General features: G+C 46.2%; 1 protein-coding gene across 1 annotated transcript in view; it reads left to right on the plus strand.

Moving 5' to 3' along the window:
- The window catches only part of Coq9 (coenzyme Q9), a 20,824-nt gene extending 6,896 nt beyond the window's left edge, over positions 1-13,928 (plus strand). The window contains exons 3-9 of the mRNA XM_005078620.3: positions 407-542; positions 9,256-9,398; positions 9,633-9,717; positions 10,855-10,959; positions 12,131-12,286; positions 12,602-12,655; positions 13,128-13,928. Coding sequence (XP_005078677.2) covers positions 407-542; positions 9,256-9,398; positions 9,633-9,717; positions 10,855-10,959; positions 12,131-12,286; positions 12,602-12,655; positions 13,128-13,163 — 715 coding nt within the window. The 3' untranslated portion in view covers positions 13,164-13,928. The remainder of the gene's footprint in view (positions 1-406; positions 543-9,255; positions 9,399-9,632; positions 9,718-10,854; positions 10,960-12,130; positions 12,287-12,601; positions 12,656-13,127) is intronic.
- The last annotated feature ends 907 nt before the right edge of the window (positions 13,929-14,835 follow it).

A 14,835-nucleotide genomic window follows, 5' to 3' on the forward strand; every position in this document is an offset into this window, starting at 1 on the left:
AAAAACCTTTAAACACCATGTGCTAGCAGGAGTGTCCAACCTGTGCCTCTGTGACATGACCTTGTCATCTCTAAATATGTTGAGCCATATCCATAGCTCTCCTGGGGCACATGGAGCCTGTGGGCCCCAGGTTGAGCACACTGTCTAAGGATGAGAAGCAGAAACCCAGGCTCATACAGGGCCATTGTCTTTATATCATAAGATCCTTGGACATTTTCTTACCATGGGAGGAGGGAAGGGATGATAGGATTTGAACCTTGTTGGTATTAAAGCATCCATACTATTGCAGAAGTAAAGTCCCTCTTAGCATGCTTAGAGGAGACTCAGGACCTCCGTTTCTGACTGGGCTCATTCTGGTGCCAGGCTGTAGACAGTCAGGTGATGTGTGCTGGGCTCTGTGCCTCAGGTACACAGACCAGAGTGGAGAGGAGGAAGAGGACTATGAGAGTGAGGAGCAGCTGCAGCATCGCATCTTGACAGCAGCGCTAGAGTTTGTGCCTGCCCATGGCTGGACTGCGGAGGCCATTGCTGAAGGAGCCCAGGTAGGTAGTGGTGAGGGTGGGGCAGCGGGCCCTAATGAACCCCAAGTCACAACCACAAAGGCCTCGTGCTTTCTTCCAGGCTAGCTCAGAGCTTCACAGCTACTCTCGTTCTTCCCCATGAGATAGAAATGGCTTTCTTTCTTTATTTACTTATTTATTCTTATTTATTTGTCTTATTGTTTATGTATTTGTCTTATTTATTTATTTAGAGACAGAGTCTCTACATAGCCCTGGCTGTCCTGGAGCTCATTGTGTAAACCAGGCCAGCCTCCAATTCACAGAGATCCTCCTGCCTCTGACTTTCAAGTGCTGGGATTAAAGGCATGTGCCACCATGCCCAGCTATAGTTTTTAATTATTAAAAGAAAGTACCATAGAGTTGGCTCTTGGGAGTTATGTACTCAGGCAACTTGTTTTGTAGCAACAACTTTTGTTTGTTTGTGTTTGAGCAGGGTCTCTCTAAGTCGTCTTCTCTGTACCCGAGCTTTCTATGTAGACCAGGCTGGCCCGGAACTCACAGAGTATAGAGGAGGCTCTCTCTCCTGTCATGTGGATCTGAGGGATTGAATTCAGGTGGTCCAGCTTGCCTTGGCAACCTTGGGGTCTTTCTCTGCTGAGCCATCTTGATAGCTCCTATTCTTTTTCTTTCTTTTTGTAATTTAGAGACAGGGCCTTACTATGTAGCCTGGGTCAGTCTGGAATTCACTATGTAGACGAGGCTGGCCTCAGACTTGCAGTGGCCCTGCTGACTCTGCCTCCCATATACTAGGATTACAGCACGTGCCGCTAGGCCCACGCTTTTCAACATCCAAACAAGGTTTCTCTGTGTCGCCCTGGCTGTCCTGGAACTTGCTCTGTAGTTCACGCTAGTTTTCTTTTTTTTGTTTTTGTTTTTGTTTTTTTTGTTGTTGTTGTTGTTGGTTTTATGAGACAGGGTTTCTCTGTATTGTTTTGGAGGCTGTCGGTCCAGCCCGGCCTTGAACTCACAGAGATCCGCCTGCCTCTGCCTCCCGAGTGCTGGGATTAAAGGCGTGCGCCACCACCGCTCGGCTCACTCTAGTTTTGAACTAAGAAATCCACCTGTCTCTGACTCCTGAATATTGAAGGTGTGCCTTACCACTGTCCAGCACTTATTCTTTTCATGTGAAAAATAATTTAAGAACTCTTAGTCATTCTTTAAGTATTTATTGAGCAATGATGTGTACCAGCCACTGTTCTAGGGACAGTGACAGTGTTTACATGACATAGTTCCTTTCCTTGTTGAGCTATGTCTAGCAATATTTTTCCTTAAATTTAAGGGTTTATTTATTTTTGTTTTGTATATGTGTTGTCTGCATATGTGTGTATATATACCACATGTGTACCTGTACATGAGAAGGTCAGAAGGGAGTGTTGAATCTCTTGAAACAAATGGTTACAGATGGCTATTAGCTGCCTTAAGTGCTAGGAACTGAGCCCAGGTTCTCTATAAGAGCGGCAAGTATTCTAAACTGCTGAGTGCTCTCTCCAGTCGCCCACGTCTAGAACCATTCATGTGTGTGTTGCTGGGATTGAATTAGCGCCTCGTGCATGCTAGTTAAGCACTCTGCCACAAAACAGTGAGTCACAGTTTCTTTTTTAATCTTTAAAAATTTGTTTGTTTGCTTTTTATCTATTTCAAAATAGGGTTTCTCTGTGTAGCTTTGGAGCCTGTCCTGGAACTTGCTCTATAGACCAGGCTGGCCTTGAATTTACAGAAACCCACTTGTCTCTGCCTCCTGAGTGCTGGGATTAAAGGTGTGTGCCTCCACTGCCTGGCTTATTTTATTTTTTAATGAATTTTTAAATTACTTTTGTTTCCATGTGTATGGGTGTTATGATTCTGTGTCTTTGCACGCCATATATATATGCCTGGTGCCTATAGAGGCTGGAAGAAGTTGTCAGATCTCCTGGAATTGGAGTTACTGATAGGTGGTTGTAAGCTGCCATGTAGGTGCTGGGAATTGAACCCCTCTGTCCTCTGGAAGAGCAGCCAGTGCTCTTAACCGCTAAGTCATATCTCCAGTTCCTATCCTTTGTTTTATGACGGGGTTTTCTCTTGCTAATACTCAGATTGCCTTACACTCACTCCAGCCCAGGCAAGTCTTTTCTTTATTGTGTTGAGAGTGGAAACTTCACCTAAAGCATACTAAGCAAGTGTCCATCTCCTAGAGTGTCCATCCATTATGTTTTGGGGCTAGCATACAAAGAAATGGATTTCATTATGGCATTTCATACCTATATAGTATTATTCTGTGTTTGTATTCCATGTGTCTCCCCCACTTTTGTCCTCTTTCTCTCTTGTTGATCTCCTTTCTCCCTGCACCCCAGATAGTTTCGCATCTGCTTTCATGACATAATTCAATTGCACTCCCTTGCTCCCTTCCACCTCTAGACCCTTCCTCCCTTAGAGTTCACTTTCTGCTTTCATGTTACATACGCACTTGAGTCTAAATTTTGCCCATGAGAGAAAACATTCAAGTATGTGTCCTTTTGAATCTGAATCAGTTTTCCTGTGAATGCCTTCATTTCCTGTAGCCAGCTTTTTCTTTTGGGCCACCAATCAGCTCCCAAATCATAACACTGAGACGTATTATTAGTTATGTATGCTCAGCCTTAACTTCGGCTCATTTCTTGCTAGATCTTATAACTTAGTCTCTTTCTCTTCATCTGCATTTTGCCTCTGGGATTTTTACCTCCCTTTTATCCCACTTTTCTGCTTCTCGTGTCTGACTGGTGGCCTGGCTTCTAGCCCTGGGTGTGTCCCTCTCTTTCTCCCTCCTCCTCTCCTCCTCCTTCTCTTCTCCCACTCTTCGTGAGCCTAGATTTCTCCTATTTATTCTCTCTGCCCACCAGTCCCCCCATCCTTTCCTGCCTAGCTATTGGCCATTCAGCTTTTTATTAAACCAATCAGGTGCCTTAGGCAGGCAAGGTGAAACAAATGCAATACATCTCTACATAATTAGACAATGCAGTATAAACAAGTGTAACACCTTTACACAGTTAAAGTAATATTCTGCAGCATAAGCAAATGTAGCATATCTTTGCCCAGTTAAAATAATAGTCCACGGCCAGGCGTTGGTGGCTCACGCCTTTAATCCCAGCACTCGGGAGGCAGAGGCAGGCGGATCTCTGTGAGTTCGAGACCAGCCTGGTCTACAGAGCTAGTTACAGGACAGCCTCCAAAGCCACAGAGAAACCCTGTCTTGAAAAACCAAATAAATAAATAAATAAAAATAAAATAAAATAATAGTCCACAACAGTTTCCTTCTCTACATCTGAATACAGTTCTTTTGTGTATGTTTAACACATGTTTTCTTTATCTGTCTGTGGACTGGATCCCTATCTTGACTGTTGAGAGTAGTGTAGCAATAAACATGAATGTACAAGTATCTCTGAAACACTAGTTTAGACTCCTTGAGGTATACACCAGGTGTGGTATTGCTAGATGGCATGGCAGTTCTTTTTTTGTTTTTTGAGGACTTCCATACTGATTTTCACAGTGCCTATACTAGTTTACATTGCCACCAGCAGTGTCTGAAGTCCGTGTCTTCTTTACCAACAGACACAGTAGCTCATGCCTGTAATCCCAGTATGTGAGAGGCAGAAAGAGGCAAGAATATCACTACAAGTTTGAGGCCAGTGAACTACACAGTTCCAGGCCAGCCAGAGCTTCATAAAGAAACCTTCCCCAAATTCCTCTTATATCCTTGACATCATTTCTTGTCACTTGTTTTCTTGAACCTAGCCGTTTTTACCAGGGTGGAGTGGAATCCCAAAGCAATTTTTTAAGATAGTCTGATGCTGGCTAGACTGCTCTCAGATTTGTATATATCTGAAGTTGGCCTTGAACTCCAAACTACTGATCCTCCTACTTCCACCTTCCAAGATCTCTGGAGTTGTGTCACCATGCCCTGCCCTCAAAGCAGTTTTGTTTTAAATAAAATTATTATTATTATTATTATTATTATTATTATTATTGGGAGTATGTGTGTGTATGCCAATGCCACTTGGAGGCTTTGGCTCGCCTGCAGCTGGGGTTAGAGGAGGTGGTTGTGGGTGCTATGAGAAAAGAAAAAGTACTCTTAACTACTGGGCTACCTCTCCTGCCCTCAAAGCACTTTTAGATTATGTTTCTTTTTTTTTTTTAAACATTCATTGCAGCCTTTTTTTTTAAAGATTTATTTATTAATACAACATTCTGCTTCCATGTATGCCTGCAGACCAGAAGAGGGCACCAGATCTCATTACAGATGGTTGTGAACCACCATGTGGTTGCTGGGAATTGAACTCAGGACCTCTGGAAGAGCAGTCAGTGCTCTTAACCTCTGAGCATGTTTCTCTGATAGTTAAGGATATTTTTCCAATATTCATTGTCATTTTTTTCTCATGAGGACTTTGTATTCAGTTCATTAGTGTATTTGTTGATTACATAATTTGTTTTTTGTTTAATTTATGGAGGTTTGTTTCATTTTGTTCTTGTTTATGCCAGCTTGGTGTTCGTTGTCACAATACGCTCAGTCCTTACTGAGGGGCTCTGTGGACTTGACACGTGTCTCCAGCTTGTTTTGTTGGGAACCTTGGTGCATGGTGCTTTTTCCTTCTGTTCCAGCTTCTTCTGTGTGTGAGCCTTAGAGCACAGAGTGTGGTTCATATCCTCCCGAGCTCAGCTCCAGAGGCTCACCATTGTAGAATTCCTTGAGGTTTTCTTCTCCTTGACTTCTGCAATTGAATGTCTGTGCCACCACACCCAGCACATTGTGACTGTGGTTAATGACTATGGAAACATGAGTGACAGATCTGCAGGCAACTTTGGGTGTGAAGAGCCAGGATTTTGTGCTGTTTGTCTCTTTAGTAACACGCAGCTGGGACAGCTCCACTTGTGGTGTCCCAGCATTCCATCAGCTCATCCTTGCCAAGAAGGCACCGGTTCTTCATCTTAGTCCCGCCTGAACTTGATGGTAGTGTTCCTGTCTGCTCTGAGTGAAAGAGCTGGAGTTCTATAGAGATACTAAATTCATTATTTGTCATGAGTACTTAGCAAAGACTGCCTCCCTACTCTGATTGTTTCCTTTGCTCTGCAAAGACTTTTTAATTTGATGTAATCCTGTCAATTCTTTGATTGTTTCCTGTGATGTTGGACCTTTTCAGAAAGTCCTTGACTCTGCCTGTGCCTTGAGGTGCTTTGTCTGTCTTCAGTACCCGCTAAACCTTACTCACTGTGCTGGTCAGATGAAGCTGTGTAGTAGTGAGCCTTCAGACTCCAGAGGCTGATTCATCCACTGACCTTAGGCTTAAGGTTGTTAAGTTCCAGAGCTGTTCTCATCTGTTCTCTGCTACCAGAAACTAGGGGTGGGGGTACTAGTAGTTTTTACATGCTACACTGTCTGGGCCTGGCATTTTGTCTTCTGAACTTTTTGATTCGTTAGCATCTTGCCCTCCTCCAAGCTGGGGGTGTCAAGCATGTATGATGAGTCTGAATAAGAGGTGCTAGTAGGACTACAGCTGGCTATTTGAGCATTGGATTAGATTATAAGACAAGAGTATAAAGTGGAGAGAACTCCAGTTATGTGTGGTGGCCCATACCTCTACTCCCAGCATTTGGGAATTTGAGACAAGAAGACTGCTGCAAACTTGCCGCCAGCCTGGGCTATATATATTGAGAGCCTATCAAGAGAAAGGCTGGGAAGGAGGGAGAGTATAGAGTTAGGTCTGGGTTAGAGCATCTTGGTACTGGAGAGAGAACAAAGCATGTCTTCACAGCGAGTTATTGGTTTTTGTAGCACTAGCTATTGGAGTATTGGTCAGAAGTCAGAGGGAGGGTCTGTGGCGTGGAAGAAGTAAAGCTTCATTAGGCTGAGAAGACTGGGCCAAGCTAGGGAAGTGGGATGGAGGTTGAGTATGGTTGAATACTTGTGAGGGATAAAAAAAAAGCAAAACACAATAGAAGAAGGCAGGCAAAATAAAAGCCATGAGATTCCTAAGGCAAGAGTTGTAAGATCTGGAAAACAGGTGGAAGGACTGGCCTGAGACATATTGGAGAAAACAACTTTGGGTTTAGTTTCTTTTTCTTTCCTTTTCTTTTCTTTTCTTTTCTTTCTTTCTTTTTTTTTTTTTTTTTTATTTGGCATGATCTCTCCATATAGTGTCCTGGAATTCACTATGTAGACCATGCTGGCCTCACTGGGCTTGATTTCTAAACATTAAGGGAATTTCCATAGGATGACTTTTGATTTCTTTTTAGAGTACATGTAATAGTCTGGGGAGCCTAAGGGTAGTAAGAAGTAGGAGGAAACAGAAATTTGTGGGAGAGGGAAGAAATTGATGGAGATTTCACAAATGTGAGAGAAATTAATAGAATTGTTTAGAAAAATCAGATGAAATGGGATACTGTGCTAACTGGCTTTCCCCTTATCCTCTTTGTTTTGTTTTTCTAAACATGGTTTCTCTGGGTAGCTATAGAACCTGTCTTCAGAGTCACGCTGTAGACCAGGCTGGCCTCGAACTCACATAGGTCAGCCTGCCTCTGCCTCCCGAGTGCTGGGATTAAAGGCATGCACGCCACCGCCCCGCCCCTCTTATCTTCTTTCATACTGGATGCATGATACCTATAGACTGCTGACCCAGTTTTTGAACTGTAAGCCTTGGTTTCCTGTAAAGAGAAGCCTTTTCCTTGCCAGTGGCTTGGTCCCCCCCCCCCAGTCGCCTGGGCTCTGCCGCATTGTAGTCCCCAAATAACACACAAGACTGTATTAATTATGAAGCTGTTGGCCTTGCTTGTTTCTTATTGGCTAGCTCTGACTTAGGTATTTATCCCATAATTGTTAATCTAATAAGTATTTCTCTTACCGGAGAAATTTCTGGGCTTCTTATCCCTATAGCGGTTACATCTTGACTCTCTGTTTCTCCTACTCAGAGTCCTCCTGGACTCCTAGTCCCACCCATCTTGCTTCCCTATTGGCCAACAGTGCTTTATTGACATATACACAGGACTTCCCCCATCAGTTTCCTGATTTGTAAAATCTAGCCACAATGTGCCCACTGACTAGAGCTAGTATGAGGTGCAGTGAGATGGTGTTTGTAGTGTACACAGTGGCCTGGAGTGATCGTGTGGCTACCATTCATCTCAGTGCTGCTGCTCTCTCCTGCAGAAGAGAGGCAGTTCCCCTGCCCTGCAGGAGAAAGTCATATTAATGTATTTTTGTTCCTTTCCTGCTGTTTGTTCCTGTTACCATCAAGTTCCTGCCTCCAGTAGATGCTCAACAATCAATATGGATTAGGAAAGCAAAGACTATCTCTGGCTTGTTTAACTCCTCAGTGGGTCTAATGAAAAAAAGTATGTTTAAACAACTGACAGAAACTTGGGCTGTGGCTCACTGATTAAGTTTAATCCCCATACTTCAAAAGGAATTGAATGATTGAAAGACAGACACCTGGCAGACCTCTTTGCTGGCTCTCTGGGTGAAAGGAGCGTGTCAGGAAGGGCATGCTGTCTCCAAGTCCTGCAGTGTTGGTTAGAGCCCCAGGTTTCAGTGCTTCAGCTCAGCTCCAACTGACCTATGTTAGTAAGGGGTATTTTCACCCGTTTAATGATGGGAAGTCTGGAAGGAGCCTGGTCCAGTGTCATAGTCAGTGTAGCTAGAATGTGTTCACCAAGAGGATCATAGAATAGTCCTCTTTGTGCTCCTTGGCAGCAGACTCCCATGCTAGGCTGAAATGGAGCAGCAGTCCAGCAGAAAGATGACTATCCCTTCCCATGATTCTTAGTTTTTAGTTGTCAATTTGCCACAACCTAGAGTCACCTGAGAATCCTTGAGAAATTGATCTAAATCAGGCTGTCCTGTGAGCATGCCTCTGGGGGACTGTCTGGATTGTTAATGAGGTGAATGTGGGTGGCTATTCTTGACTGTAAGGGCAGAGAAAGCTATCTGAGCACTAAGCAGCAACAGACAAGCAGCTAGGGTGGGTGGACCTGTTTCTCTCTGCTCAAGAACAACTAGATGCTTGAGTTCCCCAAAATGATAGCATATAAAACCTGGAATCGGAAGCCAAATGAACTCTTTCTTCTCCATGTTGCTTTGGTTTTGTTGTTTTTGTTTTTGCTTGTTGTTGGGGTTTTTGTTGTTGTTGTTGTTGTTATTGTTATTGTTTTAGAGACAAAGTTTCTATGTATGGTCCTGGCTCTCAATCTGTAGACCAGACTGGCCTCGAAATTAGAGACCCACCTACCTCTGCCTCCAGAGTGCTGGATATTGCCACAGCAAGAAAAATGAAACTAGAACCTTTCCGTACTAAGCAAGATCCCCAAGGTATGCCTTTAATCCCAGCACAGAGGCAGGTGGATCTCTGTGAGTTCGAGGCCAGCCTGGTCTACAAAGTGAGTTCCAGGACAGCCTCTAAAGCCACAAAGAAACCCTGTCTCGAAAAACCAAAAAAAAAAAAAAGATTCCCAAGGTATACTCCTGAGTTCTATATTTGGTCATGCAGCCATCATGAGGCAGTCACTGAGTTCCAACATGCACACCTGGAGCCATGCTCTGAATAAACTGAGGGGCGTGGTGGACCAGTGGCGGGCCTGAAATCACATGAGCTCAGAGTGAAGGGTCCGGGGTCTCCGTTGAAAATCTAGCCCCTGTTTAGGAAAGACGCATTTGTGATAATCGGGCTTATTCACTCTTCTGGTGTCTCTCCTGTAGTCCTTGGGTCTGTCCAGCGCAGCAGCCAGCATGTTTGGGAGTGACGGCAGCGAGCTGATTCTGCACTTCGTTACCCAGTGCAATGCTCGCCTTACCCACATACTGGAAGAGGAGCAGAAGCTGGTGCAGCTGGGCCAGGCAGAGTAAGTTGCACGGCTTTATAGCTTAGGGTGGCAGCAGGGGCTGGGCCACTTGCCATACCAGCTGTCCCCAGGAAGCCGGCACAAGAAGTGCGCAGAGGGCAGTACTAACAGCCTACAGCTTAGATGGGTTTGCAGTCAGTAGGCTGAGCTGATGGTTTTCCTCAGGAGCTGGCAGCACATTCCTCCTGGGCTGAGTAGGCAGTGTGGACACACTGTTTTCTTTTCCTCTTCCAGGAAGAGGAAGACAGACCAGTTCCTGAGGGATGCAGTGGAAACCAGACTGAGAATGCTGATCCCGTACATTGAGCACTGGCCCCGGGTACGGAATCCAGAGCCGCAGTAATGATGCCCCACTCCTAGCCCTGTGCCTGGGAGGACGTAGCACTCTGTGAGAAGTTAGCTCCTGCTCTTTACCGTGAGGCCGGGAAAGCCTCACACACTTGGCAGAGCTAGCTTCTTGCTAGGGTGTGCCGTATGAGTCAAGGCCCTGCATACTAGTTCATATCACAGGTAGACCCAGTAGCCCGCGTGTGCCACCAGGCCTTCAAGGAGAAGCAGGCTTCCCTCAGAGAGGTCAGAACAGTCAGAAGCTTGTATCATCCCTCTTTATGCAGTGAATGCCCTGTCGTGTTTCAGGTCTTGAGGGCTGGGCCTCTTGTTGTATTGCTAGGGAAATGCTTGCCAAAAGAGTATTCATCACAAGGTCTGCCTCCATTTTCTGAAGCTTCTTTTTCTCCTTTCTGAAGCATGTCATGGTGGGGGACATAAAAAATGAGGGTGACTCAAGCACCCAGTATCCTCTGTCCAGCTGGAAGACTTGAGTGTGTGACCTTGGTCGGCCACCTGATGGCCTTTGATCCCCTATGGAGCACAAAGCCTGGGCAGTGCAGGGTCGGGTTTCAGCTGCCTGCCTGGGTCAGCACAGTGCTGCCTTCTGGGTCTCTTTCCAGCTAGTGAAGGACCTGTCTGCCAGCCCCACAACCAAGAGCATTACAGAGTTGGTAAAGTGTCAAGAGCTTGTTCATTTGGGTCTGGAGAAGCTGGTATTCGCTAAAGGAGGCTCTCAGATTGGTTCTAGTAACAACTGGGAGAATTTTGTGTTTTGTGAGGAACAGAAATCATCTTGAGTCAAGCAAGGCAACAGAAATATATTGTGAGAGGATGGGGTGCTCTTCCCGTCCTTACTTCCAGGACTCTTAGGAGCGATCCCTTCAGCTGTCAGTATTCCCAGTTTCAGGTGTTGGCCTGGAGACTCTGATTAGTCATCTTAGGATAAAACCATGCTTCTGATCCCATCACTTCTGGTCAGGGTTTCTTGCTGCTACCTCCACCCATGATTAGTTTCAAAGAATCAGAACTAAGCCATCCCTGTGACAACTCCCTCCCACTACCCATGTAAGCCCTGCGTTGTACTGCTGTCCTGCATATGGCACCTCCTTTGTCATTTGTTCTTCAGGCCCTCAGCATCCTCCTGCTTCCTCACAACATCCCTCCCAGCCTGAGCCTGCTCACCAGCATGGTGGATGACATGTGGCATTACGCTGGGGACCAGTCCACTGATGTGAGTACTTACCATAGGCCCATAGCTTACTAGCAAAGGGTTGGGTCAGGCATTTCTTGACGTTTGTGAAATTTCTTTGATCAAAAGCCTGGAAGGGCAGCAGTGTCATTCTTATCTCAAGAGGAAAGGTCCTTGATGAGGCAGAGTGGCATGTGGATCATTGTCTTACAGGGGCCAGCATTTGAGCATGAGTCAATGACTACCCCTCCCACTTGTGGAGGTGGCAGGGACCTTGGGGCCTTATGAAAGGGCTGCTCTGTCATAACCATCTCTCTCAGTATCCTAAGACAGAGTTTCTGCAGCAGATTCCTCCATGTCTGCCTTTGCCGAGACTGACTTTGAGACATTGCTTTAAAAAGAAACTCCTCCCCCTATCTTGACCCATTTTGCAAGGAGATCAATAAGCCCCTTTAAGGAGGCATCAGGAAGAATGTGACTTGTTAAATGCTACCATACTTCTGGTAGGATATACACACACACACACACACACACACACACACATACACACCTTCATAAAGGAAATTAAAATGTGATAGTATTTTGTGGTCCGTGGGATGGGAAGGTACACAGATACATGCTCGCAGCATTCTTATAACAAAGTGTTTTAATAAACTTTCTCTGTGTGGGAATATACCACCAACAGAGATGGCAGGAAAACAAAATTAGAGGCAAAGAAATTAAAGGAATAAAACACTGAATAGCTGAGCTGGTCCTCTGAAGAGCAATTACCAGGGCTGGCAGAGGTTCACCAGGGACTCGAACCCTCAGCTTCACCCAGATGTTATAACCCATCCCTATTCCTGTGTCAGCCCTCCCAATATGGCTTAGTCATGTCTGTTGGATTGTAGAACCTCCCCAGGACTCAGGGCATTTCACCAGTCAAATCACCTCGGCTACTTGTTAAACCTCCTGGTTCCTAGTACTTAATTCAGACCCCTTACTCTCAACCTAAGAGGTTGGGGCCAGGAGCTTACAGTTTTAATCTCACAGGCAGGTTTGATGCCCAGCCAAGTTCAGGGCAGTGGTGGTGTCCAGAGTGCCTTATGTCAGTGAGAGAGAGAAGAAATGAGGAGGAAATTGGGGAGTCCCTCAGGTCTTGAGTGGGAAAAACCCAAGACCCCGTAATACACAGAACAGTGATTCCATGCCTGGCGGATGGGTCTCTCCGCAGTTTAACTGGTACACCCGCCGTGCAGTGCTGGCTGGCATCTACAACACAACAGAGCTGGTCATGATGCAGGACTCTTCCCCGGACTTTGAAGACACTTGGCGTTTCCTGGAAAACCGGATTAATGATGCAATGAACATGGGCCACACAGCTAAGCAGGTAGTTGGGGACTGGCCATTTGGAAATCGTTTTCAGTAGGCACACCTGTCTGCCTCAAGCCACGTGTGATCAACCTGGGTGTTCTCTTGCTTCCTGTTGTCCTTCCCAAGGAGGCTGGCTGTTTCTTCCTCATGCTGGACCTTCCTTAAAAGTCTGCTTTGTCTGTCAGTGCCTGTGTTGTCTGTAGGCTCTTTTCCAGTACATTAAACCATCTTGACTCCACTGTGGGGCTCATGGGCTTCCTGAGTGACTTACCTGTTTCACCTTTGAGCTCACTCTGGGGGCTTAGCAGACTCTGACTCAGATCCCTCTTAGGTGAAGTCCACTGGAGAAGCACTGGTGCAAGGCCTGATGGGTGCAGCAGTCACGGTAAGTACTGCCCCGTTCACCACTGCCTGCCTCCTGGTCCCCTCTGCTCCCGTGCTATTTGTAACATGTCACCAACCCAGATAGCTTTGGACTGCGTGCTGAGTAAAGCTGACCTTGGTGTAGCCTCAGTAGCTTATTCTCAAATGAATACCCCACCTTTTCTTTGCTGGCATCAAGAGACAATTGCTAGGGCTGGGGAGGAGAAGCAATGCATACCTGTATTCCATCACGCACTCATGCTGCGGCAGAGGGATAAAAAGTTCCAGGCCAGATTGGCCACATGGCAAGCTTTCTCCAAACAAACACACAAGCCACAACAACATCAAAACCAAAACCACTTCTGCTGGGCCCCCAGTATGCTTGAATCTATGTCATAGCTGTACCTGTTGCCTTGAATAACCCAGGGTTTCCCGTTGTCGTCTTGGAGGTAAGGCAAGCCTCACCACTCTCTCTGCTTCTATCCCTGTGTTAGCTCAAGAACCTGACAGGTCTAAACCAGCGCCGGTGAGAGAAGGGGGGAACCCCTGTACCTGGAAGGCAACAGTAGATATGAAGGGCTTTGACAACATGCACCATCCATTGAACAGCATGTTATTGAGAACACCGTGAAGAAGAACTTGGAGTCACTATGACAGCCTCGAGGCTGGAAACCACAGTGCACTTGCTACTGCTCTGAATTGGGCCACTTCTTCAGTTCCTAATGCCGGGCCTGGTCTCCTAATGCCTTTCTGCATTGCAGCCGTGTGATTGAAAAATGAGGTTTACATCCAGGCCTTCAAGCCACAGGAACTTGGCATGACTGCCATGGTCTCACAGGAATTTTGATCCTGTCTTAACCTTAGAACTGCTCTCCAGGAGCTAGGCATGGTACCTGTATTCTCAGCACTCAGGAGACTGCCACAGCAGGATTGAGAGTTCAAAGCCAGGCTTGTCTGTGTAGAGAATTACAAGCCTGCTTGAGCTGCATAGTGTGACCCTGTCTCAAACAAAATCTCCAGATATTCTTAGGAGCTCACAACCAAGGTCGGAAACCGCCACACAGTGGCAGGCAGCGCCTCCCCAGTTGTGTGGCTCACAGAGATATTTGCCATTGGCTATTGCTCCTCTGGGTCCCCTCAGAAAGCTGCCTACCCTGAGACAGGTGCCTTCTGGACAGTCATGCTGAACCTGGCCAGAAATGTGATCCCAGGCCTCGCATCACAGACACCAGCATGCATTGCAAGGTCACTAGTGTATTTAGAATCTGTAAAAATAATAAATACATTTGAAACAATCTCCTGTTGTACAGTTTCCATCTAGACAGTGTTGAGTGTCCTAGGTCCCAGCAGTAGACAGCAGTGTATGGAGGAGGCCTGAGTTCTGGCTTTGGCACTGCCTCATACCTACAGGGTCACTGTGACAGTTCTGCATTCTGGGGCCCGGTATTCTGTCAGTCACATGAGGATTAGGACTCTTTTCCCAGGCCATGAGCTCCCTTGTCTCCCTTAGTCTCTGACTACTTGAGGGCAATCCTCAGCTTTTATGATCCTCCAGCCTCTATGCTGGCTGGGTTTCCTTTGTACCCATGGTGAGCTCTGTCTTCTGTGTTACTCTCCGGTTTAAAGCAGATCTTGTCTTTGGGCTTTCTGTCGGACTCCTTCTGTACCTCTCTGACTTTTTCATGCCTCTTGCTGTCCCATAAGTTACCTCCGTAGCTATTACACTTTATCCTTCATAGAATCCCTGTCTCTCGGCAGACGAGCATGATTTATAATTCACTGGGATGGTGTGTGCTTTGGAGCAGGACCCCCTCTGTCAAGGCCTTCCTCTGTCTCACGAAGAAATGTCACCCCTGCTACAGCAAACTTTTTTCCTCTGGTAACTTGTGCCCACTGAGTGCAGTTCCTTCAGGGTTCTGTTTAAGGGCCTCTTTTCTCTGTGTGAGCAGCTGCCACTTTTTTGAGGCCCGTTTAAACTCTTCAGGTGTAACTTCACAGATCTGTAGAAGTGGACAGCATTATATCTTTGCTTCAGAAGTACATCGGACGATCAAGAGTAGAAAGGAAAGTGTATCACTCAACACGTGGGCATTGTTGAAGTATACTTTGGGGACCTTTGAGGCAGCTCAGTGGGTAAGGGCGCCTGCAGACAGGCCTGACATCCTGAGTTCAGTCCCAGGGACCCCACAGGGTGAAAGGAGA

Source organism: Mesocricetus auratus, unplaced genomic scaffold (assembly GCF_017639785.1).
Source record: "Mesocricetus auratus isolate SY011 unplaced genomic scaffold, BCM_Maur_2.0 Super-Scaffold_100714, whole genome shotgun sequence".
In the NCBI taxonomy this organism is placed as follows: Eukaryota; Metazoa; Chordata; class Mammalia; order Rodentia; family Cricetidae; genus Mesocricetus; species Mesocricetus auratus.